At 43.4% G+C, this 27,933-nt stretch overlaps 1 protein-coding gene across 4 annotated transcripts in view; it reads right to left on the reverse strand.

The window, feature by feature from the left end:
- HECW1 (HECT, C2 and WW domain containing E3 ubiquitin protein ligase 1) overlaps positions 1–20,293 on the reverse strand; it is a 258,899-nt gene extending 238,606 nt beyond the window's left edge. For 3 of the 4 annotated variants that reach the window (XM_054192341.1, XM_054192337.1, XM_054192338.1), the window contains exon 1: positions 20,108–20,293. In XM_054192341.1, the coding sequence (XP_054048316.1) occupies positions 20,108–20,137 (30 nt within the window). In that variant the 5' untranslated portion in view covers positions 20,138–20,293. Of the gene's footprint in view, positions 1–10,678; positions 11,039–20,107 lie in introns of those variants that run through there. The other variant, XM_054192340.1, reaches the window with a different exon arrangement.
- Between the last annotated feature and the right edge of the window lie 7,640 nt (positions 20,294–27,933).

A 27,933-nucleotide genomic window follows, 5' to 3' on the forward strand; every position in this document is an offset into this window, starting at 1 on the left:
AAAATAACTTTCAGTAAATAAAGTGTATTTTAGATGGAATAACATTCAGTAAATAAAGTCTATTTTAGATAAGAATAAATTTTAGGATTCATAGATTCAGCTCAAAAAAATTCTTTTAAAAATACATACTAAAAATGGATTAATATCCTTCAGAGCTCCTGCTCTCTGAAAACAGCTGGGATCTAACACCCACTTTGATGGGGACAGGCTTAAGCTCTGCAACACACCCATACTAAGACAACCTGATTCACTGAGATGCTACAGCTTTAATTGTTTCTTTTTCACACATCTACTTTCTTACTGTAAACGGGTATCTAGAAAAAACTTTGAGGCTCCTCATCCATAAGGATTGTTTCCCTCCACACAGGAGGGGAAAAAGCAGATCATAAAACTACAGTAATTTAATTTTAAACCATATCATGACTAAAAAAGTTTATGCTATATATTGCATCCCACTTCCTCCTTATCTCATTCATTTGGGTACAAATGCATGAGGTATAAGGTAAAAAAAGATATTCTGTTTATCTGCAGTAGCAGTGTTTTTTCTGCTTGTGTGCAATCTAAATAATATCAAAAATATTCCAGGTAATACTATCGAATACTTTTTTTTATCTGGCAACTGCTGCACAGATCATAGGACCAGCTGACACACTACACACCTGGCCAGTTTATTAACTTTCTGGATTTTGCAATAGTCTCCAGGGAGAGGAAAAAAAATAAATTTTTTTATTCCCTTGACATTGAATTTGTACAATCTTACTATTTAGACTTCAGGAGGGCTCAAGATTTACCAGATACTTCTGGAGAACAAAGAGGTAAACCAGGAGCATATCCCAGACACTGCAAAATCTAGACAAAGAAGAAGTAGCCTGGACTCTAAATCCCTCTTTGCACTCATTTACTCTGATGAGAGATCCCAAGAGCTCTTTGAATGGGCCAAATCCAAGAAGCACATCAAGAGATTGGGGACGGAAAGTAAGAAGAAACAGATTCATCAAGAACAAATCACATCGAACCAATTTAATTTCCTTCTGCAGTAAAGTAACAGTTTTTGTGGCCCAGGAGAAAGTGCAAATACTTTATACCTTGTCTTTAAATACGGTTTTTGATATAGCCTCACACAACATTCTCTTAAGAAAGCTTGGAAAAGATGATCTAGGTGAAGTAAATTCAGGCTGGATGTAAAACTTGGAGAGCTGTATCCATCAGTTACCACTGGTTCTACATGAGCCTAGAGCACGTACCTGGATGAATTCTGTGGGCTACTCCTGCACTGTCTTTAACTGGATGACAGAAAGGAGGCAACTTACTAAATCTGCATACCAAATGGAACCAAGGAAGACTGCAAATGGGAAGGACAGGATTCAAATCCAAGATTACTGTGACAAACTGGAGAAATTGAAAAAAAAAAAAAAACAGGAAAGAAACACAACGCTGTACACACAGGCAGAAATAACTGCATAAATACAGTAAGGAGAACTTCTAACCAGGCAAGAGTCCTCAGAGAGGATCCATTGGTAAGAGAGGATGACAATCTGAACATTAGGTCAGAGTCAAGCTATTGAGCAAAAGAGAAACAAGCAGGCTGGAAGACATAAACAGGACTGTGGCCTGACTGACACATGGAGTCACCCTTCCACTCTACTGAGCATCAGCAAAGCTTCAGCTGCAGTCCTACAACCTTGCCTGGGTGCTGCATTAGAAGAAAAAGATGAGCCAACTGGAGCAAGCCCAGCGAAGAGCCACAGGAAAGAGCAAAACTCAGGAAAACACAACCCATAGAGATATACATACAATTGGGACTAGTTAGGAAAATGTGGGGAAAAAGATGGGAGATGGAGTAGGAAGAACAGTCCCAGTGACACCATTTAGTATTTAAGGTGCTGCTGTGAAGAAGAAAGAATATTTTCCTCTTGTGCCCAGAGTGGATGGGACTGGTTACACCACAGCAAGAATCAGCTTAGCCATTAAGAAAGACTCACTAACAATAAAGCAAGCAGCACAGGTACATGCTTCAACCAGAGTCTGTGGACTCTCCATCCTGAGCAGCCTTCAAGAGCAGCTACACAAGCTCCTGGTATCTTGCTCCTGCCTCTACCAGTCACTTCCAGCTCTGTAATTTCTATGCCCTCCCAGAACAGCCACAGCAAGCAGTCATTTGTGCTCTACAAAACTTATTCCCCAAGAACAGGTCTGGTAAGGACTCATCTATAGGCACTACATTTCAAAAAAAAACATGGCCAACAGAAGGGCACAATAGGATTGACCACAGGAAAAAAAGAAAATAGAGAGATGCATATTTCTTGGAATGATTTTTTAAACCCAGAGAAGGTGAAGCAGGTCTGTAAAATGATTCTTACTTTGCAGTAAGAGACAGTGGGAGAGTTACTGTATCCGTAAGCAAGATTTTTCTTCCTCTTTCATAAGGGATGGCTTGGAAGTGGCCACTACTCCAATTTATCAAGTAGCTACTTTAAATATCACTTCGAACTGAAAGATAAACAAATAAAAGCCAGGTAAAATGACTGTTTGTGATGAGAATCTGCTTTCTTGCAATTGAGGAATTACACATGGTGACAAAGTAATTGAATGTGGGGGTGATTTTTTTTTCAGCTGGCATTTTCTATTATTTGCATACTTTTAGTAAGATTTGCAGAAGATTGTGGGACACAACAAGATATGACAGTTGCTCTAATTCCTTGTCAAATTATCTTTCTATTTTCATCTGCAATAAAAGAAAAATGGGACAAAAGCAATGACAGGTACCCTCCTCACCACATGAACAGGGGGAGAAAAATTACATACACAAGTCACCCATTAGTGTAATGCAAAAGAGATTATGGAAGCCGTAGTCACTCAAGAGCAAAGGGATAAGTGATGTTCTTGCTAGCCATTACGCTAATGGTGAGAGCAAGGGAATGCCTGCATAATTGCCAGAGAGCAGGCTGAGAGAGACCTCTGGGGATCCAGCCAGTGCACGGGGCACACGGGAAACTGCTCAGCCCTAGCACAGAGATGACTGCTGACTTACAAAATCACACGTGTTATTGCAGACATTGGACCCATCCTTGCAGCATTTCTCTGTTAAATGCCATTCCCTGGTTTGTTCAAGACCCTGTGAGTCAAATGTATTTCAAAAGCATTGCATAGGGCAGTAAAGTGTCAAGTGTTAGGTTCCCCACATTCCCCCCTCCTCAGTTCATATGCTCTTTGCCCAGAGTTTCCCAATTCAATCCTCAGATGTGAATCAGGAAACAATCCTCACCTGTAGAGGCAAGAGCAGAACCTGGATGCACTCTCCCCTACTGCACAGCTCTGACCTTTACAACACCTGGTCACACCAAGGGAAGAAGCAAGCTCCTTCTTTTTCATGCCTCTAAGACCTGAGGCAATACAAGCCCAAGAGAAACAGCTTTTGCCACTTTTCTAGTATCTGCCATCACATATAGGTCTCCACGCCTCAGCTGATCTTCTACCAGCCAACTAACTGTCCTCACACCTTTGGGGTTCAGTCAGTGCAGAATTGCTTCTCATCAACATGCACAAAAAATTAACCCTATCTATTTAAAGCGACATAAACCTGCTGAAATCGTAGTGAACTTACCCACTCCGCTCCAGGCACGACTTCACATGAGGTTTGCATGGCTATTGAACAGCACTCTTCAACTGATGCCCTGCACCAGACAGCAGCTCCCTTTTAGCCAGTGAAGGCTGGAAACAGTTGGCACCTCTGAACCACAGGTGACTCACTAGTATGAAGTTTAAGAGAGGCATAAGCAGGGACCCATGCACAGCCACACACTGTGACCAGCCCCAATCCCCAGAACTTGCAAGCCATTTCACTGACTAGATGCGCTCCCGGCAGTACTGAATTTCAAAAGACGACCTTAATCAATCAGGTAATTAAACATCGCTTTAAGCCACTCCATTGAGCACCATATCTCACAGGCTTGGTACACTGCGCAAGCTCTTACTGACGGGCAGACACTGCTAACAAATTTCTCCCTCATCTGTCGACTTTTTGGCAGTCCACAATGGGTCATTCTTAATGCAATTTCATTTTCTTAATTAAATCTCCCTGAGGTATCATCACAGAGTATTATTTCCCTTTGATTCCTTTATTTAATATTTCAGAGTAGAGACAGCCTCACCCTGCTTTCATGGGTTAGAAAGTTTCTCCCTTGATTAACCCTCAAAGAAGATTAGAGGATTTTTCTTTTTCAGTGACTAACATTCATGTTTGTTAAATAAACAACATATAAGAGGCCATAAAACAAGGCTTAGGAGACTGTAAAAGAAAAAGTGAAGCACAGCAAAGGTAAAAAAAAAATCAGCAAGAAAACAACTTTTTCTTTTTATTATCTCAAACTTTAGAGCAGAGTTTGTTTGCAAAAAGGGGAGAAAGACTCCCAAATCTAACAGCCTTCCAGTGGGAGCAGCACTTTTGCGAGTTTAAAAATGGATCCTTTTCTTAATGTACATAGTACCTGTATTCACAGGGTCAAGGAAAAAAAAAAATAAACTCAGCTTTCCTTTCCAGAAATTAATCTCCAACCAGCAGGTACTCAAAGTCTTCAAATTGTGAACCCCAGTCCCATGAGAGAAAGTCTCAAAACCAGAAGCCTTGAAAATGCCTATAGTGGCAGGAAGTCTCACGCCTGATTTTTCAAGGCTTATGGACAGAAATATTGGCTGGCTGTGCAATCACACTTTGTACTTTCCAAAGAGTACATTGCTCTAGATAGTTATGTGTTGGTGACTGTGAATCAACCATTACGGCTTGCAACACCTTCCACTGAACATAATGATATGCAGCCCCTCTGTTAAAGCAAAACTAAACTGTCCAGGAAGACGGATTTTAAAACATACTTCAAGAAACTGCCAATATGAACCAGCACAGAAATACTGACAAGCAATTCTAGTCCTCTGTTGCCACAGAAAACCCTGTAATAGATATTTAAGGTGAGATTTACATTATCCTGTTCTGTTTTGCTTCAGTTTGCATCCAGGCTATCTCTCTTGAGAGAAGCATCCCCATAGGAAAACCCAGCTTACCTTAAAATACAGAATGGTTCACCCCAAGCCCCTCTCCCTCCTACAGAGAGTTCCATTATTCCACTGACACAAGAGGGCTCAAATCTAGACAGCTCAAGTAAGGAGAGATACACGTAATACAACAGAGGGAGAAAGATCTCAGAAGATCCACTCAGAAGGACAGGACCCCTCAGCAGCCTCCAACAGCCATAACGATCCCAATATGAAAACTGTGTGTGAAAATCCCAAGTCAAACTCATTGAGGTCTTCTGCATTTCGGAATATTTAAATATCCTATCACCTAGTAATAAGGCAAAGTAAAACGTGTCCAAACCATCAGATACAATTGTCTCACAAATTGCTAACATGAGACACAATTTTGTGAAATGCAGGGTATAGCACTGAGCTGCAAATCATTCAATGTCTGTACACCAAAAGCCTGATAACCTTATACAGACAAGATAAACAGCAGTTTACAGATATTATTGCAACAGCCATTTTGTAGTAGTAAATATGTGGGAAGGATCTGAAGGAAGAAAGTAGTAACTACTCCGGCAGTTTTATCACTGGCTCAGTGAGTAGAGAAAGTAGCATGAAGTGAGTTGCTATAAAAATGGCAGAAAGAGTACTTCAGTCATGCTAATTATCCAGCAAAAGAAGGGACAGAATGCATGAGAATGTGTATTTAAGAATCAGCATATTCAGCAGATCCATGAAGATAAAAATAAGATAAATAGACAAAAAAAATTGACCTGGGATTCGAAAAGAAAATGGAACAGAGGAGAAAAAGGCCCTCACAGCAAAATTTTAAGCTTGCAGAAAGCTGATCAGGTAAAGAACTACAATAAAAAAGAGGGTAAAAATGACCAAGTCATGGGCAAAGATTTTTGGCAATAAACAGAAAATTACATTCAACAATAACATTAGAACAGAGCTTAATTTGGTCTAATAAAAATAAAAAATAAAAATCAAATACTAAGACCAAGTCCATGACCAAAATACAGGTGGCAGAAGGAGAAAAGGGAGCAAAAGGGTCACATACAAGAAACTGTGCAGGACCCAGATGAGATAGCAGTGAAACAGGACACAGAGCTGCAGAAGATGCAAAACTGCACATCAGGGGGTTGGAGTTAGAAGATAATTAGTTTGGGAGTTGGCACGAAAGGAATATCTGAAAAATAGGAGTGCATAATATAATGGTAAAAAATCATGAGAGGAAGTGTATGCAGGCAGCAAAGATGAAGCAGGGGAGATTAAGAGAAGATTCAAGGAAAGATAAGGGACAACTGAGGAAAGATATGACAGAGGTTCACAGACTCACGAGTGGAAAAGAAAAGAGGATCATACACTTCCTATTCCAATACAAGAAGGGGGGACATCAAGAGAAGGCACTAGGAGTCAGGTTCACAACATAAAGGAGGTGGTTCTTAATGCCATGGGTAGTTGAGTTGTGAAATTCATTTTCAAATTACAATAAAAGTGTAGATAGGGTCAAAGGAAAGCAGGGGAGATTTCATGGAGCAGGTCTCTATTGAAGGGTACTAAATCCACAGAAACGCAATCAGTTAAGAAAGTTCCTCAACAGAAAATGGTTGGGGTGGGGGTAAAGAAACAATATAGAGAAGTGACTTTCTCACAGCAGACAAAAATCCCTGCCAAAATGCCATCTCTATTGCCTTGGTTTATTGGTTAAGTCTAGACCAAAGATTTTTACCCTTAGGTCTTCACATCTGTTCACGGTCTATACAGGTAATTACTGTCAAACACTTTAAACCAGCAAAAACTGACACTTCCACAAGGAGAAACACCTTGCCTTCCTCCCATCCCTCGTTCCCAGCCTTTGCTGGGTGTTTGCTCACATTGCTGTAAGCCTTCACAGGACAGTCAAGCAGACCTCATCTGGGTTAAAACCACATGGCATAAAATAGCAGGTTACTTCTAACCCGTGTCACTTCCCTGATGCAGCTCCCCATGCAGCCACACACAAATGCATGCCCTGACCCAAGGAAATGACTAACATGCAGGAAAGTGGCTAGAAAAGCAGAAGGATGCACTAGGATTACTTAGCCTAGGGAAGAAAAGGGTCAAGCGGAATCTTATCAATGTGCATAAATAAATAGCTGGTGGGATGGAGTGAGGCAGATTGAGTGAGGCTCTTCTCGGTGGTGTCCAGTGACAGGACCACAGGCAACGAGCACAGACTGAAGTGTAGAAAATTCCCTTTAAACTTAAGCAAAAAACTTTTTTTTTTTAACTGTGAGGCCCGAAGAATGCAAGTTACATAGATAACTGAATGGCAGATACAACATGACATTTCTACAAGGGAGTTCACATCCCTGCTAAAGGAGCATTTAATGTCTGAAGATCTAGGGTCCACAAACTGAAAATGGCTGAGCTTTCCTGGCAAAGCATGACGAGGATGTCCGAAAAATTCCCATTTTCATCCACAACAGCAGCAAACCTTAAAGGAAAGGAGAAATAATTTTTCAATATAGGTTTTTTCCATATATAATACTTGGCTATCTGCATTAGACTGTAAAAACAGCAAGCACCGTGGATAAAGTTTCTGCCATTCCTCTTCTGCTTTGTCCACAGGCAGACAAAAAAGTTTGACACCTCCAAGTTTTACCCTGATTTACCCAGAGCATTTCAACACTAGTTCTGCCTCTGGCTATGTGGATAGCTGGAGCCAGGGAAACGGTGACAGCGCAGGGACCCCCTCCAGCCCATCATCCAGCAGAAGGGATGCAGGGCCAGGGAAAGACCAAAGCAAGGCAAGTGCTAGCAAATAAGCACAAGAAGCTGATGAACTATAGCCAGAATGAGAAACAGTTTCAGGATAAAAAAAAAAGAAAAATCCATTAACCTTCTCTTTCTTCATCTTACTTAGGAGATGACAAAGCTGCTATGTTATTGCTGCGCAGTGTGCTCTGAACAAGGAAGCACTCAGCTGTTGAACAAACGCGCTGTTGAGTGTTCACACTAAGAAAAATGCATTTTCTACATTCACATTTCAACAGACTAAGCAGCTGGAGGATGATCTTCCACCACACCAGAGCAACCCCAAGGGCAAAGGATGAAAGAACATCTTTGCAGGAACAAGACAAATCACCACAAAGGGAGAGAAAGAAAAAGCTCTTGAAATGGTAAAACTTTTAATTGAAACCATCATTTTTCTGTCTGCTGCACCAACACCTGGTTTGACTGCCAAAGGAGGAGTGAAGCCAAAATAGGACATGTCTTTTCTTAAAGACGACCACTTTTGAACAACCTGCCACAGAGAGTTTGCCTTTGCTGTACCCTAAGTAAGAGAGCCCAGTTGAAAACAGAAGGGCCTAAGCAGTAGCACTATGCTTGGTTTGCACCAGCTTAGGTTGGAAGCCCAAATTTTTTACAGGCTTGCTATGGAGAAAATATATAATTAGCCTCCAACAGCTATTTTAAAAAAAAAGCATTTGCGAGGTGAAGGAAAGTAGAGATAATGATGAAAAAAAACTGGTCCCAGTGTCAAGAGAAAAAAAAATCCTTGCTAAAATAACACCAGTACCTAAACAGCAAAAATTGAATTTAAAAAAAGGGAGTGGGAACCCCTTTCAAGGTGATCTTTTTAAGCCAAAAAGCAAACATGTACATGTGGAGGGGTTCCCTCACTGTCTTTAAGTGCATGAGCGTTACAAAACGGCAAAGCTGAAAAATGTGTGGTCTCTGTCCCACACAGATACTCAGTGCATATTTCCACAGTTATTTTAAGACTTCACGGACCAAATGCATCCCTAGTGCAAAGTCAGTGATTTAAATGAACTTGGCATAGCTATGAGATCAGCCCTGGGCTTCCACAAAGTAAATACAATAGTACAATACCATAACGATGATGTACACTGGAGATAGTAGATAGTTTTTAAGAAACAGCTGTATGAAGCAGAGTAGGTCAAGTCTCATATTTTGCACTATGGGAAATCGAAGCATTTTGAAGCCTTCCTTAAAGCTGAAGGATAACAACAACAACCACCACCTTGCCACACCTCCATCTCTGATCTCTCCCAACTGGATCTGATCATTAAACAAGGCTGCAGGGCTCCAGGTCCTCTGAACAGCTGCCAGACACAGTACAAACACATTCTCATGAGGAACATTTTGATTTTGTTTAAAACAGCATTATTATTTTTTTTGACAGAAAACTGTTCCACTAGCAAATTTTCATGCAGCTCCACTACTTAATATACCTCCCCTCCTCCCACGCATGCATGCACTAGAACTACTTCGAGAAGATAATTACGCTGCATGTTTGCAGTGCATTGGATTGCTCCTGCCAGGTCACCCATCTTTGCTAGGAGTGAGAGACTCCAAGGAAAGAAGTCAACAAGGGGGATTCAATGTCTGCACATAAATGACATATGTATTTTGAAAAAAACAGATGCAATAAAAAAATGCATGGATTTTTTTTTTAAAAGAGGCTGGGTAGCCTCAGGGTGGCTCACATGGTGACAAATTCAGCTCTTTATTCAAGCAGCCAACCATTTGAAAACGAACACTGTAATTATACTGCCAAACAATCTCGGTCAACAACTGAAGAAGTACATGTGACTTCTGATGGGTTTCCAGTTTTTAGCAAATAATGCACCAGTGCTGCACAGATCTGAGTAATACTTGTGTCTCCGGCTCTTCCCTGTGACTCAGCATTCAGCAGGGCTGCCAAGGGTTGGTCCAGGCTCCTGAACCACACCTGAAGCTGGACTGCAAAGACAAGCCCAGCAGGACAGCACTGCAGAGACACAAAGTGCACACAGCAAGAGGAGGAACACTGCCCTCAGTTAGCAGTCTCTAAGAAAAGTCTGCTCAACATCAAGCCTCTCTGGCCTAAAATGGGATTTTCCTCCGCAGCAATTACATAAAAATGGTTCTGTATTAGACAGAAGACCTGCTGTTTTCAACAGATCCAAAATTTGCTAGCTGACTCAAGCACAAAGAGTTTTTTACTCCTTGCTTCCTTTAAAAACTGGGAAAAAACCCCACCTAAAAGGTCTGAGAAGGAGCTAACTTTTTTGATTCACCTAACATGAATTGAGATGGTAACTATGTTCCTCTGATGAGAAAACCTTGATTTACATGAAGTCCAGCTGATGCCTCTTTGGCTGCAAAGTCTCCCTCTTGTCCTACCACCTATCAGAGACCATGAATACAGGATTAAGAGAAGGTGTTATGGAAAGAATGGTTTTGGCTGAGCAGTGCAGCTGGAAGGCATTTTTCAGTAGTCTCTCACCCACATCTTCTCACTTTTAAACTTAGAGGCAAGTCCAACATCCTTCTGAGCTCAGATCCTAGGTCTTCTGAGGCTTGAAGACCTGGTAACCACATATAATCTGTTGCTTATCAAAGCTCTAACTGAATTATATTGGTTATCCTATTACATGGGAATTTGTATCTAAAAGCTTTCATAATCACCGTGAGCTACCAGGACTCATCTCAGAAAAACACTGCATAAAACAAACCAAATAAACATGCAGATTCCCATTGGACACATCACTAAGATATAGATAAAGACAGGCTTCAGAAGACTGTTAGACTGAATATAGGTATTTTGGGCCAGATTAAAAGAATGTGATTTACGCAGAATTTAAGCATTAAAGTTGAAAACAGTACTCACTGCTACTGAGCCCTGCATTCAACATCAACAGGATTCAGGGACCTAGTGTTCTGCTTCTCCGCATCCCAGAAACACCAGTCTTGACATCCCACTTGCTACTCTGCATATAAAACACATGTACCAGCCCTTTGGCAAAGGAACCCAGAAACTCCCCCTCTATCCATTAAATCACAGTTATGCTCCCGCTTGCTCTCTGGCTCAATGAATCTTCAAATCTTCAAATCTTCTACATAGAACATAAGGACTTTAGCCAGATGGGCGTAAATCATGTCCCATTACTTATAACACACTCCCAGGAGTTCCCTGCCTGTTAGGGCACATTCCTGGAAAGTCACAGATCTAGGTTTGATCTAAATCAGGTGCAAGAGAAATAACAATGCCTCTTCCTGGAAAGGGCAGCTCCTCCCTGAGCAACAGGCACTACCCAACACACTGGTCTTGGGGAATCTGCTTCTGAGGACCTGCCTCCCTTCAGGCATTAAATAACCAGCTTTGCACCTAACCCAGGGCACAAGCACACCGAGGGAGGCAGAAATACAGCAAGCTGCTTTTGCCTGCGTTATGCTGGAAATAAAAGCCCTGGGGAGCGCAGAGCAAGAACCCTAGTGCTGCCTGCACATCAGCCAGTCGCGTGCAGACAACTCAACATAATCTGTTATGCCTCTCTTTTTGGTGCAGTGCTGCACAAAACACAGCTATATCATTCCCGGACATAAGCTGGTAAGCTCACCATATGCCATGTAGACTCAGCAACTTAGATCATTGTTTGCTTAGCACCCTCTTACAACTTTTCATTTCAGCATGTGCGTGTCCCCTCTCATGGTCCCACAGAAGTTTAGATTAGTAATACTGCATTTATGTCCCTTTTGGTCCAGGTAGCTAAAGGAGATGAACTGGGTTTTCCAGTGAGTTATTAGAAGGCCATCAAGTAGATTGATCTCCTGTCCATCTCTCAGAGCTATTACAAGGTCACGAGTCAGCCAAACACATTCATGATGAACCTTCTTAAACTACTCGATAATACAGTGTTAAATCAGCAGATTCCTCCTCAATCATCCTATTCCATGTCTTCCCCTTGCTGAGTTAGCCTGACAACCCATCTCATGCAAACCCTAAGCCTGGTACCACCACTTACGTACCAGCTTTCCTAAGGTGCGCTGTCTTTCTAAAGTCAGCAGGACTTCCCAAGCAAGTAGCATCACGCATGCACACGCAGAGCTGGCAGAATTAGGTTGGGAAAAATAGGTCAAAATAGGCATATATTTAACTTGGAGTCCAAGCCTCTGAGTCGTATTTTACCAACAAATAATTCATACGCACATACATGCACAAAATCCACATCTGATCACCATTAGAAAGTCATGCGATATGAACTAGGCAATCAAGGTATTTTACAGAAGCAGAGGCTCCGATAGAAAAATTTCTATTCCCACTCCAAGTAGAGGTTTAAACATACAACCTCTCCCTCACAACCCTATATCCATCCTTTTATCTGTAATCAAGCAAATTCTTCCTGTACAATCTTTTGGGAAATTCTTTCTTACTCATTTCCAACTGGAGCCTTAGACATTTTTGAGGGGGTTTGTTGGTTTGGGTTTTTTGTTGGTTTTTTTTTTTTAAAGATGGCAAGGATAAAGGGTTGAGACACCCCTGCAGGGAGCCTGGCCTGAGCCCCTACCCCTATTACAAGCTTCAAAAGCCACCTTTGCAGCAGGTCCAGGCAGACACACAAGGAAAGGAGAGAGGGCATGAGGGCAGCCTGCCCCTTTTCTAAATGTTCTGCAGCACCTTCCCCGGGCTCGTGATGATCTTCCAAGCTGGACAAGACAATACGGCTAGCACCTAGAAGTTACCATCATATTGCTCCAACAAGCAAATTGAGCAGCTGATCCTTAGATGAGATTTCTAGAAGGTGCTGGCTGCTTCCACCCTCCTCTAGGATCCACCTGTAGCCAAACCTCAGCAGAGTTGGCAAGTTGAATCCACAGAAGCACCCAGAACATTTTACTGCATCTTTGCTACAGTTTTGCTGAATTTCTGGCATCGTGATTGCTTGTTATTTTGCTCCCATAACAAAGTTTTTCATTCCCTCCCCAGCAAGAGTAAAATCTTTCTAACACCAGGTCTGTAAACTGCCTTAAGCACTTTAGGATAAGCAAGTACCCTCTCTGCTCCTACTTTATACACAGTTGAGTGCAAGACACAGATATTTAAGAACTCAGACACTTACAATTAGGTCATATGTGTTTTTAATTAGAAATGCCCTAATGTAATCGCTCAAATACAGACACTAAGGTTTTAGCGTACATCATGCTATTGGGTACTGAGAATTAGTCTGAGTTATTAACCTATGTTTTAATTGTCTGAGACAGAAGATTGCATGGCCTAGGAACAACTACCTGTGTAACAAAGCGCACTGGAAAGAACAACAGCACTTTGCCATCACGAAAATCTGCTGAGGATGCTTTGAGAGTGACAGTTCTGAGGAGCATGAAGGAGTAATACAAAGTCAGATTTCAAGAGTGGGTAATGGTTCTACACCAGCATGTGCTTTCTTGACCAACGTAAGAAATTCTGCCTTTAGTCAGGTGGGAAATCTTATTCTTTAATGCGAGCCTTGCTGACATATATAAAACCATGTATTTTCCTTTCACACACAAAGCAAAATTCTTAAGGAACATTAAGAAGTGGAAACAAAAAAGAAGGTAAATCAGGTAGCCTAACTTATAAACCACCATAGTGATGGGTGTTGGAAAGGAGTTCTACCACAGGACCAGGTGCTTCTATGTTGGAATTCTTTTCTAGCCTAAAAAGAGGAGAAAATATAGTTCAGCTCATTAGCCTTTAATACCTGGTCTAGGTATAACTCCTATGTTGCTTCTGCTTTTCTGCTTTAGCCTGCTGCTAGAGCAAAAAGAAAGAAATGTCAGTGCCTCACACTGACACAGCAAACAGCCAGGTTCCTTACGATACTCAGCTCCAAAAAAAAGTCACAAAAGGAGAGTCGGCACCGCCCTCCATCAAGCAAAGTTCCTAATAACTTTACGAGGAGAACTGTTCATTTTTAGACCAAACGGTTTGACTCAATAATACTTTCTCAGCATCAGGTCTCCACTATGACTCAGGGTACGTATGTAGTATTTCTGAATCATGGTATTGACCTCACATTGACTACATGGTTTGACAGCATGGTGCAGTCAAATTAAGCAACTTAAAAGTTCATGAGAAAGTCTCACTCCAAATTTCTACATAGCTTTCATGGGCCTGTAACCAAAGCAGCAGACAACTTAATGGCTAATGGGCTTTTCAAGAATCTTGAACAGCATCATCTTGGAAACATGTATTCTGACTCCACGATTAAACATTTCATCCACTTTTTCATGTTAAGCATGTAGCAACTAAACCTTGCTATTTAAATCAAGATGCTGCTTCAGACAGTAAATCCGTTGTCTTTGTCTTCAGCCAACTGTGCAGTCGCACAAAAAAGGTATATATTTCTATATTAAAAATCCTGAGGCCTCGCACATAGCTTTTTTTTTTTACACATCATTAAAGACACTTGACAAATACCCAACACTTGATGGATGTTCTCCATTAGAATGTGAATTTTAAGTTTAAGTTTTCCTGAGGCTGCATTAAGATGTAGGCACAAGACCATATCTCCTACTTGAACAACACTATCAGTCTTGACAGGGCCCAGATTTCAAAGGAAAGCATCTAGCTGGCCAAGGTCCAGCTTGATGATCCCATCCATCCCTCTAGTTTGTCAAGCACTTGTAAGCATGCCCCAAGATGACCAGGCAGGTAGCCCCACACTTCGTTGTGGCCAGCTGGAGGGAGGACTACAGTTCAAATGGTTCAGGAAGCACCTTACAACAGACATCCAGCTCCCAAGCAAAGCTGAATTATCCCCAACTTCTTACTTCGCTTAGCAAAATATGTACAACATACGACTGCCAAAGAGGCAGATTTTGGCAGGATAGTTGGTTTCAGGAGGAAGAGGAGGCACAGAAACACTTAAGATCCAGAGAACAACTCCTTGACTCAACCAGCACTCAGGCATTTCACCAGCATACAATAAAGAATAACTTGTTAGACCGTCTTGTCAAACATTCCCTCTCTCTTGCTCTCCTCTCCCCCTTGGCAAAAGCAGACAATTTCCTGCTCCGCCTCTTCGGCTTACACATTTGGGAGGGGTATCCATCAGTCTGCACCTTCGCAAAACCTATGTAGTGGGTAGCACAACATCAGATCTACCCAAGCTTGCAGGATGCCATCCTAAACTTTACACGGAGACATGCAAAAAAGCACTTTGTTGGTACCAGAAGAACAGCGTGCTCCTCCTTTCTGCAAAACAACAGACCTCCTGAACCACACATTTCAGGACCTGAGAAACCTGATTTGGTAACTGAAGGTGCACATGGCACACATTTTCCTATGGTATGGAAAAATTAATTATACCACATGACAGATTTCAGTCCTTGTGTTCAAGAGCTCATTAACAAGACTACTTTAAAAGGCGTTAATAGAAACAAATGCCTTTAACATCACAGACTTCCCAGATGACTCCTGCTACGGAGACGGATGACAAATCACTCTGTCAGTCATCTTTAAATTCCATATTGACTACATTGAAGCAATTACCCATTTATTTTTAGAGCATGTTCCATTTTAAACACAAGTGATTCAGTCCAAGCAACATTCTATTCTACATCACCATTTCACAGGTTAACAACTCTCAAATTTAAATGGATTTTAATTCTGGGACAAACACTTGCTTTTTATTTATTTTTTTTCCCCCATTTTGCTTCTAGATATTGGTTGGGAATTTTAATTCAGGCTTCAAACCAAACAAATGTTAGTGTGCTGCAGAGAAATATAAAAATATCTGGAAAGTGTGAAACAGCGAGCCTGTTTTGCTAAATGCATAAAATGAAACCTCAGCGAAGGTCTCAATAATAGCCTTCTTGACTGCTGTGCACATGCTCTCTCCCACAGACCTTCTGCTCTGCAGCAAGGGAACGCTGCCTGCGCTGTCGCGTCCTCAAAGAACTTTGCAATACAATGGAGCACAGCAATTCCCTGGGGAGCACGGTGCCGATCATTTACTTCGATATTTCAAACAAGAGCACCAGGGTTTCCCCCTTTTTTAATGTCTAAAAGGAATAGCTTGCCATATCACTCTTCCCCCAGCCCCCAAGCCATTTCAAGGTTTATCTGCATTGTAGGCAGGTTGTCCAGCATTCTGGACAAAAGGATGATGGTCTGGGATCAAGCTTAGGCTGCTCCTAGCTCATGGAATAGGAGGATGAGATGATAAAGTGGAGAGTTGGGGAAGGAGAGTCACAAGGAGCTGAGGTTTCTCAAGGTTGCTGCTGCCGCTGGAGGCAGAAGACAAACAGGGGCTGCAACAGGTACTGCAGCAGGGAAACCCCAATTCGGGCTCAGCTGCTGCCCTGCTTCAACCCAACTCCTCCTTCTTTCCAAAGGAAAAGCAGGCTGTGGGGCTACAGCCAGCCTCTTACCCTCAGCAGTCTGTGGCCCATGACAACAGCCTATTTTGCTGTAGCTTGGACCAGTCTTACTGGTTCATATTCTGGTGAACCCACAAACATCTGAGATGAGGACACAATTTTACCAAAGGACAGTCCCAGCACCATCTAAGGAGCCCTGCCTGAAGAACCTAAACCTCCTACCTCAGAACTGACAATGGGATATCCTAGCCATGGCACAGCTGATGAAAAATTCCAAGACTGACTCACAAACCCATTATACACAGCTACCTAGCCACCATTCATTAACTGTAAGGAAAATGACCCTGGGCTCCCTAGATCAAAGAACCTTGCCATTTCTTCTTAATTAACTCTAAAGATCTTGCCAGCCTCAAATCTCAGCTGGAAAACATCAACTGGAGTAGGTGGCATCTCAGCCTGCCTTTCACTACTGGCTGTGCTTTTATTTTCCCCTATGTTGCATGCCCCCCACCCTCTTGAGATTATCAGTAGAAACCAAAATACTGGTGTGGTTTAGGACAAATGCATAAGTACATAAGATCTAGCATGTTTCAGACTTCATTAGAATTAATCTTCATGCTAACACCAATAGAAATGTATTCCTAAGGAATTAAACCAAACCCATGCAGTGTTTGCCACTCAGCCATTACAGAACCACAACAGCACATGAAATCTTACAAGAGAAATGGGTAAAAAAAAAGCCTTAAAACAGAAGCAAAATTGACTCATCTCCTTATTGCCAAAACCAAGAAAGCTGCTGAGCGTAAACAAACAACAGACATCCTGAAGAAAAGGGGGCATTGCAATTCCTTTTCATGCTAATAGGCAGATACACAAACTGGTACGAGCACCACCATCCTCCAGTTACTACCACAAGCCGATCCAAGGGGAACAGCCGATTGATCATTCCCAGCTGAGTGACATTCCCGACAGCACAGGTGCCACTAGAGGCTGGGGAACATCCAAGGTGCTGGTGACACCCCATCCACTGAGGGTTCCTAGTTACATATGCTGGAAAGCTGCAACAACCGCGGGTGTGATCCACTCGTGGAAGACACAGGTATATTTGGATACCAAATGAAACTGTTTTGGGTGATATTCATAAAGGTGTACTTTGGCTTAGGCTGGCTAGCATCTCTTCTACAGAACAGGACGGACAGCAAGCCAGAGCACCTGTATAAGGCTCAAGCTCTCCTCCTTGTCTATAGGGGCCCACAAAGACTATATAATCTATGCATGCTGAAGCCAGACTTTGTGAATACCCTGAAGTTTGGAGGAAACTAAGTAGGTAAGACTTAGGACCAAAGAGGCACTTAGAAAGAACAAAAGGAAAGTCATTGTGAAGACAAGTGACATTGTCTGGCAAAGTCTGTCATCGAAAACCAAGATACTTTGGAGTAATTGCTTTTTTTAATTACTAAAAGCCCTTCTGTTTGAACTTGGCAACATGCTTAGCTGGTGGGGGCATGGGGAGGTTGTCTTGCAGGATTTTTTTTTTTTTTTAAAAGCAGCTTTCAGAGTTGAAACCACAGGGGCAACCCTTAATGCCTGAATCCACAAAACAGATTTCCAACAACATTAAAAAACAGGTAACCCAATATCTTTGTTATAACAGCTCCTGGCCCAACACCAACTATTCAACACCATCACTCTCACACCTTGAATCCTGCCCCCCTCCACTATGCCACAACCACATCTTTTGCCATATTTCAAAAAGCAGCTAATAAGCTAAATTCCACTCGCCCTATTTATTCAAGTAATTGCATTGACTGCAAGACGACCATTCAAAAAGGAGGCAAGGAGAAGGATTTAGCACTACCTTGAATGAACGCTACTTAGCATCAGACATAGCACATGCAAAACTCCATGAAGCTTCACAGGGATTATCTCACAATCGCAAAGAATGATAGATCGCACGCCACACACATGAAACAAAGCCACAGAAAGATGCGCTTCAGTAACAAGTCTCAGCCAGTTATTTATTGGAATACAATAAATACCACATTGTTTATTAGAATGCATTTAAAATACTGAGCATATGGATTTTGAATCAATTCTTTGGGATGTTCTGAGCGCATGTACACAGTTTGCTTTCAAATAAGTCACCGCCACGTTTACATATTGATAGTTCCTGATAAAGTCACTGAGTGCATCAGTTCATGCTCTGGCCTGCTCTGGTTTCAAACAAGTAAGCTGATGAGAAAGAGCTGATTGATACTAACAAGGTTAGGAGTCCAAAGCTCAGGTCATGTTAAGTCAGCAACACATTAGTGTATGTATCACACAAGTGGTACGACATGCCGTCCACACCACTCGCTCCTCACAAGCGCTGCCCATCTGACCAGCCGCTCTTTGTTCTGAGCTAACTCCCCACTCACCCTCCTGAAACAAACAAGTAAATAGGCCCAGCATTTCCTCTGTAAGGACAGATACTCCTTCCCTCCCCCGTACTCGACTGAGACTGCATCGACAGGATGAGTGTTGTGTGTTGACTAAGCACACGCAGCTTTTTACATCTACTTCTGGTTCCAGCATGAAAATCAACATTGCACCTGTGTTGTCCAAATGGGGGTGCGCTTCAGAGGCAGACAGAAGTAGAGAGAGCAGCCAGGATACATACCATACTCCACTTCTTCATAAAAGACACGTACTACACAGAGAAATGATAATCCCTTCTTAGTGGAAAATCCAAATTTTCAAAATGAATCCCCAAGCTAAAATGAATTACTGTAATAACTGCAATCCTCGTATGAGCACTAATCAGAAAGGCGCAGCTGACCACCTGCTATGTGGCACCGCTGCCACAGCGCCCTGCCCCTAATTGCCACCGTCTTCAGACAGGGCTAGGTGCCCCACAAAATGAGACTATAGTGCTGGTAAATACGTGGACAGGGAGCACAGCCTGACTGATGTACAGTCTCACTACGCACTTCTGCTGAGTGCAGCATTAAAAAAAAAAAGGCAGCACTACTGCAGCTCCCAACAGCAGGATGCAAAAATCTAAACCCAGGCCAAGTAATTTCTTCTGCAACTACAGAGAAACACACGGGAAACGATGCAAGAGAGAACAAAATGAATCGTATGTGCCCATGTCAGTACAAACCCATTATCCATGCAGGCTGTGAAGTGAGAAAAGCAGCATTTGACAATGCTACAGGCTGGAGCAACGCTCTTAACGTACTTACAATAAGTTGTTTTATTTAATTGCTAACGAAAAAATGCAGTTACATAATAATGCAAGGTAATAACCAAAATATGAAGTCACAAGATTGGCTTACAGCAACAGAGCGGGGGGGGGGGGAAGGCAGTTTGTGCTTTAAATTTTGCTGCATTGTCAAGGAGCCAAGAACCAAATCTGGGGGCTGCTTCTTTTACAGGGAAGGGATGTAACCACCGAACATTCAGCACGGGACTCTCCATCGCCGCCTGCGCGCATCCACAGCCCCAAAAATGATGTCAATCCCCGCCGGCCGGCACGTCGCCCATCATAATTCTACACTATTTGCTCGCTAGAGAAATTCAGCCGACAGGCCGACAGCTGAGCCCGTAACACACCGGGGCCCCATATGCTCCACAGAGACAACCCCCCTCCCTCCCCACTTACGGCCACCCCCCGCGGCAGTGCCCCACGGAGGCGGGTGGGGGTCCCACTCCCGCGCAGACCGGCCGGCCCCGAGGCACAAAGGCGGGCAGCCGGGCGCGGATGACAGCGCACACCCACCACCGCATCCCGCCGGCCGGCTGGGCAGGCGGGGGCTGCCGGCCCCGGGAAGGGCCTTTTCCCGGCGGCGAGGCCGCTGACAGCCCCATCCCGCCTCGCACTTCTCTCCGCCGGGAGGCGACGCCGACAACCCCCCCCCTCACCCGTCCCCCATTCGCCCTCACCCGGGGCCGGGCGGCACCGGTCCCTCCGTACCTGGACAATGCCGGCCTGGGCACAGCTCATGCTCCCCCGGCGAGGGCAGGTCTCACATCCCACACGTGCGGCTCAGGGCTCGCCGCCTGTCAGCCGACAGGGATGGAGGGAAGGAGGACGGGGTGCCGGCGTGTCAGCCCCCGCCGAGCCGCACCATAGTCCAGCACCAGCTGATACGCCCGCAACGACGCCGCCACCGCGCTGCCTCCTCCTCCTCCTCCGCCCCGCCAGCCTCCTCCCACCCCGCCGCCTGTCGCTGGGTACCGGCCGCCTGGAGCCACCCACACGCCGCGGCGGGCGCCCGGCAGCGCCGCCCGGGCCCGGCCCGCCCCTCAGCGCTCCGCCTCACGCGCGGCACGGCCGCGTCCCAGGCCACCTGGGGACGGGGACGCTACCCCTGTGGGCCCGGCGGAGGCCGTGATCCCATGGGCTTCCCCGGCCCCCTCAGCCCCTGGCGGGCTCCCCCTGCCCAGGCGGCCGCGGGCCTAGCCGGGGGGCGTCGCCCCCTCCTCAGTCCTCAGCTCATGGCGGAGGCACGCCACAGTGCAAAACCTCCCCGGGTCACCCCACAGACGGGAGGTACCCTGCTGCATAGGGGCACGGAGGCAGGAAAGTGAACCTGTTTTTTTTTTTTTTTCACCTTCCACACAGGCCTGCAGCAGCTTTGCACCGGGTCCGTAGTCTCTGAAGTGATCATTAACGTCTTTTCGCCACACACCCGAGACAAGAGCTTGGGGAGCACTGCCACTCTAGCAGCTCCCCTGTAAGGAAACCTATCAACACCCTATCTCCAGCCTCTCCTGGACAGTGCTTTATGAACTGCACCCACACACGAAGAAAGCTGCTGTACCACAGCTGGGAAGAGCACAAGTTTTAAAATGCGGCTAAGGATCTGGGACAGAGGGGCTATACACTCATTTTTCCCCACAGGTCTTGTATTTGTCCCATCCCTGCACAAATCTGCTCACCAAAAATAAAGGGGAGCAGTGCTGGGGCTGCAGGGAGCAGCAGCTTACACCAGCAACATGCTTTCTTCTGCACCCAGCTTTATGTCAGCTTGAAGACGATGACAGAACAACTCTACAGAGGTCTGCTAGCCCCCTCCTCACCTCACCATTTTTAAATAGCATTTTTTTAACCATCCCGTTGGAATAGATGTTTTCCTGCTATCATAATACATCCTACATACATTCTTGCTACTAAATACATCCATTTTTCAAGAGTCTTCTCTGTCTTAAGTTGTTGTCTCCTAAAGCAGAGACATGATTAAAAAAAGAAACCACAAATATGTCCAGTAACATATCACAATTGAAGCTAAGTTCGTTTCTAAAACTGCCTTTGCATCGTCCACTGAAAAAAATTTCTTTGTAACCAAGGTGCAAGAAATTTTTTCTTCTAATTTTCTAATCAAGGCACTCAAAATATTTTCAGAGACAGTGTGGCATCTAATTGCCACTTGATCATCTTATTTCCTTTCTTAAAGAGGTGAAACAGGAGAAATTAGAACTTAGTAGCAGCAGAAACCTCAGAAGAAAAAAATAAAATTGAATTTAGGAAGGAGTGTGGCTTGGTATTTTATTACATTAGTAAAAGAAATACATCTACAATCAGAATTACCAGGCACACGGGACCAGCGAGTGGGCTAGTTCCCTGTGCAGTCAGAGTGGGAAGAAAGGGGAGCCCATCAGAAAGCCACACAAGCACTTCCTCAGGAGCAAGGCAGACCAAAAGCTATACCAGGCCATGAAGGCCACACAAGCAAGTAAACATGCATCTATGTGCAAACACACTCTTCTGCAGGCATCTGAGAAATTCAGTTGATGTTTGGGCAAACTGTTTCTCCTCATCCAGTGAAGCCACCCACTGATCATGGATTGCAGATCACACCAACAAATACCTACAGGAGGCCTCCAGCCAGATATTTGCCTCCTTGTTTTAAAGCCATATATCAATGCTTACACTGAAACTACTTATGGCAGGCATGTGCTTTTGCCCTTGCACTTTGAAAATCAAAATAAGAAGGAGTAAAGATGAGGAAGGGAGTCAGAGGCATGGAAGTGTGAAGTAGTTTGCCCAAAGGTTTGGACAGCAAGTTGCTGGAAGAGAGCAGAGAACTGACCCAAGCCACCGCACTCTTGATTCATTGTCCCCTCTGAGCTTTTCCCCAACTCCTCCTGCTCATGAGGGTTACTGGTGTAATTCTACATCATGTATTAGTCTCAGACATGCATCTCATCCTCAAAGCTGGGCAGACACACTGTTTCTTTTAAAGACATTAAGGTAGCTGAAACAGGAAAAATTGATAAATTAACATGCTCTAAAAAACAGTCAAACTCCAGCAACTCGAACTCAAAGCTTGATTCTGAGCTGTAGAGGCAGCTTAACATTATGGGTGTGCAAGGAGGAGCCAAAACCTCCATCAGCACATTTCAGGACCAAGAGACTTGAAACACAAGACCTTGCCACGCTCTGTGGACCTGGGGAGAGCAACCCCTTCAAGGGGGAGCTGCCGTGTGCTTTCCTCTTCACTAGTTACCACCCCAGCTTTCCTTTCAGACTGAAAAGAACATCCTGAAACTCCTACAGGAGAAGGAAGTTGAAAATTGTGCCTTGTTGGAATTTGAGTAAAACCAGGGAGATCAAAATTAAGATCAAGAGGCAAAATGCATACCCACCTCCTGTAGACATACATTCAAATATTGAGCAGAAGATGAATGTGGCAACTGATTCAGAAAATGAACCAGGCTTTGAGGAGGACATTTTGCTGTCCTGTTCCTCAAAAGGAGGAAATTACACACATTGGAAATAAAGTGGTTTCCATTGTAACTTTGCATTTTACTGAAAAGGAGGGGAGTTGCATAATGCATAAGGAGCTTTAAAATTAGACTAAACTTTGGCAGTTCAGATGCTTATCTATCTTATAAACAAACCTCTGAGTTTTATATGCCTACCTATTATACACTCCCCAACCTCCCACAGACTAGAAAACCAGCAAGTTTTGCTGTCCCACAGGCCTGTCAGCAACTTCTGGTATCTTTTCAGCCATACTCATGCCTCAGGACAGGTCTACAGACACCATAAGGTGAAGATGATTTGGGCAGCCAGTGACCAAGATGCACGTCTGTTTTGCAGAATTTTGGCAGCCAGAGAGTAGTTCCGCAAAAGCGGGAAATGGGAGCAAGAATAATTTGTCTTGGGGAGGGTGGAAAAAGCAAGATGAAGCAACTGTATCTTTCCCTACCAAATATTTCTGAGGGACACAGACCTACACTCTCAAGTTGAAGCAGGATGGATTCCATTGTATTTACAAAATCTGTCATTCTGGTGGCTCAGTCATGCCTGATGTATATCAGAGGAAATTCTTCGTACAGCATAGTATTTTGAATGTTTTGTAGTTATTTTAAAATGCTTTGATCAAATAAGTAAGAAAAAACTGGGAAATTTTATTTATTCTTAACAAACATCAGGTAAACCTTCATCTGGAAACAAATATGGTGATTGCCACATTACTGCCAATAAAAAAAAATCCACTGATGTCCTTCTCTGCAAGACTTAAGCTAATCTGGGTGATAATGAAAGGCCTGAGTAAGGCTTTCACAGGGTATACTCATATCTTGCCCCAAAAGTCCTTTTATGAAAGAAGAAATGGTCAGCCTTTAAATCCTTTACTAAGTATGCTCCTGGCCTTAAAGATGTATCAAACTTATGAGTAACTTCAAGCTGCTTAAGCTTTGTATTGTCCACTCAATCTGTCAGACATAGGGGCTCAGCCATTATCCTGCCACGGGCCCAGGGTAGCCATTGTATAAGTAAAGACTAGATGACTGATAAATGGAAATCCACCACCTTGACAGAACTGGCAGAAGACACTGTGTTGAGGGCCATTTAACAGTTTAGATGTACTCTTGGGCATATCCAAAGATTTTATTTGGCTTCATCTCCATCTAGATGTCATTTAGGTACTTCTCTTTCCTGCAACACAGTATTCACTAAATTTTAACCAATAAACACATTTTTTGCCCAATAAAGAGACCACCACTCAGATGATATAGAATACAATTTCTAGATGCTAGACTCATTTATGTCCAAGTGATATTCTCATACCTGGCTCACATGGCTTCGTGTTTTGGATTATTCGCTCTGTTGGGACTCAGAACTCCATTACAGACTTTGACACACACAGACTGTCTTTAAAAAGACACTTGGCTGATTCTGTCTAATATCTTTTACTATATTTTGACTTACACAGATGGGATTGCTCATATCTCAGCCGAATGCTACGCCTTTCCATAGCAGTGGGTACTCATCTAATGTAGGTGCTAGGACTTCGGGCTCTATCAAAGTGCTTTCTTTAAGCAGCTCTTGGGCACAAGCTGCCTTTTTCTTAGACACTATATGCTTCCTTCCTGCCAGCCCAGATCTGAACATTTGGGGAGGCCATGACTGACACTCTCCTAGAAGAGATGACCAAGGATTATAATTGCTGAGGAATGAGACAGGAAAGATCAAAGGGTGATTTCTGCCCTATCAGGACTGCAACCCTTAGAGCTATCAACCCCCTTCCTTGCAGGAACAGGCAGCATGCTATGCAACAGCCCAGACTTCATCCCTGTTTCATCCTGGGCGTACAGAGCAGTTTCTTTACATGGCAACTGAATTACTGGAGCATTTACCAAGCTTGATCAAAAGAATTCCAGCCCTTCAGCTACAATAATTTGCATGGCCTAATTTTTGCCATTTCACCTAATTGTTTTACATTTAGATATACACTGGTTTGACGTTTGTCCCTGTTAAGTTAATTTTCCTCTACATTTATTTTCTTTCTGGAGCAAATGCTAACCAGCTTCAAAATTGAAAGAGGTTAAATATTAGCATCCCTGGCAGAAAAGAGGCACAGTGATTATGAAACATTATTCTACATGGGCAAACATACTGCATAAAGCCTATGATAATCCTACTAACGGACCTATTTTTATAACTAAGGCACCACTTAAAGAAAACAAGAAAACAATTAATCAATTCATAAAGCACATTAAATGATGCAAAGATTGAGCCCCTATCCCAACAAGTTGTTCTGTCAGCAATTATTTAGATGAGTGTCCCTACAGCTCCTTTGGTATGTCCAGTGAATGGTGAGTTCACATCACAGCCTTTTCTCCCACACCAGGAAAGTGGGCATGGGAATACACATTATCGTTGTCTCTTCTCCTCTGCCCAGATGTCACAAAACTTATAAGAACTTGGTATATTTGACACTACCCCATGTGATGTGCATGATAGGTCTCAGCCAGTTTAAAGATTATGTGGATTGCATATAGTCAGACACTCAAAGTAATTATGCAAGTCTTATTTTCTTAGGAATCTGTGCTAAAAGAGGGGGGTTGTCTCATTGTCTGTGAAAAAAGTCAGGGGACTACAGCATAACTGCAACAATGAAGCCAGGAGAGAACAGGAGACCCCTGGGGAGTCACAACACTAGAGTGATTTGACTTATTTAAAATATATTTAATTTTAATCTCAATTAGAGACCTCCTCTGAAGGGGCAAAATGAGAAAAATCTCTGGTTACAGGAACAGGTTTTGAAGGTACTCCCCCCAACAGGAATAATTCTGATAAAGACTGACCAAGTTCACCTTTCACACAGGCAGCACTGCTATATTACTGACCAGACAACTATTCACGTCCTTAGACACATGCCTGGACATTGTGCTAAGACAAAGCCTGAAAGACTCTTTTCTTTTCTTGGTGAGAGTGGGTATTCAAAAGGGATGAATGAATCCCAGCTGAAAGGGGATGCTTCTGGTTTTGCTTTGCACACAATTCCTGACCTGGTTGTCCCACCCCTTCCTGCCAAGGCTTTCACCTCATCCTTTGGTACCCACTGGTTTGCTGGGTTAATTTTCTATTAGCTGAACTGGAGACAGAACAACACCTCCCTCCCACTGGTACATTGAGAGACAGGCGAAATCATGTGGACAGCAAGGGCGGGGTGGAGGGAGGAGATATTTCCCCTTTATGGGGTAATTAAGCCCATTGGAACAGTTCAGACTTCTCAGGAGATCTCTCCCAGACTGAACTGGAAGAGGATCAAGCCCAAGACAAGCAGGGGTATTCCTCTTACCTTGTGAAAACATACTAAGCCAAAAATCACTGCGTACTCAGTAGGGTGGTGAAGATGAGATTATTACTGCCTGCATCCAGGCCTTGGAAATTTTGAGGATGCCAAATGCTCAGTTGTTCTGGCCTCCCTCACAAAGTTTTCTAGACAAATCATTAGTAATTTACATTTCTTTCAACACTGGCCCACCACTGAGTAGCAGGCATGTTTTAACTAGGTTGGAGGGAATAGAGGAGCTCATCGTCCACACTCGTTTGGCTGATGAACAATTCAATAGTAACAGAGGGCTGACTTAACAGATGAAGGCAGATGGGTTTATGGAATAGGGAGGCACTGAGAAAGGTTATATTGAGAGAGCAGAAGGATTGGAAAAAGATCAACCAAAAATGGGCCAGCATGTTAAGCCATATGTCTCTTCTAAACATTTTTTCTGCTCTTGTTGTTTGATTGTCACACTGCTTCATAACTATCTGTTGGGTTTTTTTTTTTCTCTGAGATTTTCAAGGCAGGGGGGCTGCAGTTATTGCTTCCCAAGAGTCCAAATGAGCAATACTACACACACACGTACTATTTTGTGTGGGGTGAATACCTTTGCTATTTTTACAAATATCCATAATTACAATAATATGAATACAACTATAGTAAGCACAGATCCACAGCCACCCTCAGTAGTTCTGCAATGTCATATCCACCTCCCCATGCAAACACTGTGGACACAAGACTGGCATGGGTTCAGTTGCCACTGTCTTCCCTCATCTGTCAATCTATCCTACTAATAAAAGGAAAAAGAAGTGGATATGCACTTAAATACCATATCCCTTCCAATTGCAGCCAAAATAGCCTATTATGAAATACCTTAATCCCTCAGGACAGATGTCCTGAGTTTATACACTGCCCTCTGCAACATTTTTGACAGCCTTTGATTGATATCAACCATGCCAGGTTTAAACTTCAGTGGCCAATAACAAAACACCAGCTTGAATCCCCAACCCCAAAGCTGGCAAAATTAAAGTAAACCATCTGGTGCTCAAAGGCCTGTTTTTTCCACACCTAAAAACATATCAATTTTCTTAATAAATTATTAATTTATTGAATGGGAGAAGAGGACAACAAGACAACAAAAGCAGTAGTATACATTACCTCTCCTAAAGTTGCATTATAATTGTTTACAGCCTTCCTCCCTAGCACCCTGGTGTTGCCATCTGGGTGTTTCCCCATCTTCTGCACTATCACTCCCTTTTCAGTTTGCAGTCAGGAGGTCCCAGGGCTTTGTCACACGACAAGCAGGATAACAAGGCTTTATTCAAGCTGTTACTGGCCCTACAGCACTCCTCCTGGCCACAAGTGCTACCTGCTCTCCCGATTGAACCCTGCCTGTTCCTCCAGCTCTGCTCTTGCACATCTTGCTCTCACTCTGTTAGCTTTTCTAGCTAATCATGAAAGCTTTGCTTGTAGCTGTTGCTCTTTTCTATCAGCATCTCAGCTCTTCCTCCTACCAAGGTCCCTGCAGATAGCAGTTTCTTTTTGTCCTCAGCCCCCAGACTGACACGTGAAATCATGTAGATGAATTTTAAGTTACACCACCACATCACTGTACCTGCCAGACACTGAGAAACTACTACTACATGTACAGAGTTTGCCTACCTCTGCATTTGAACTACAAGTGACATGAATATCACAGCTCTCAGCTAGGAAGACCGAGGGCCAG

This window comes from Rissa tridactyla, chromosome 2, assembly GCF_028500815.1.
Source record: "Rissa tridactyla isolate bRisTri1 chromosome 2, bRisTri1.patW.cur.20221130, whole genome shotgun sequence".
Lineage (NCBI taxonomy): Eukaryota > Metazoa > Chordata > Aves > Charadriiformes > Laridae > Rissa > Rissa tridactyla.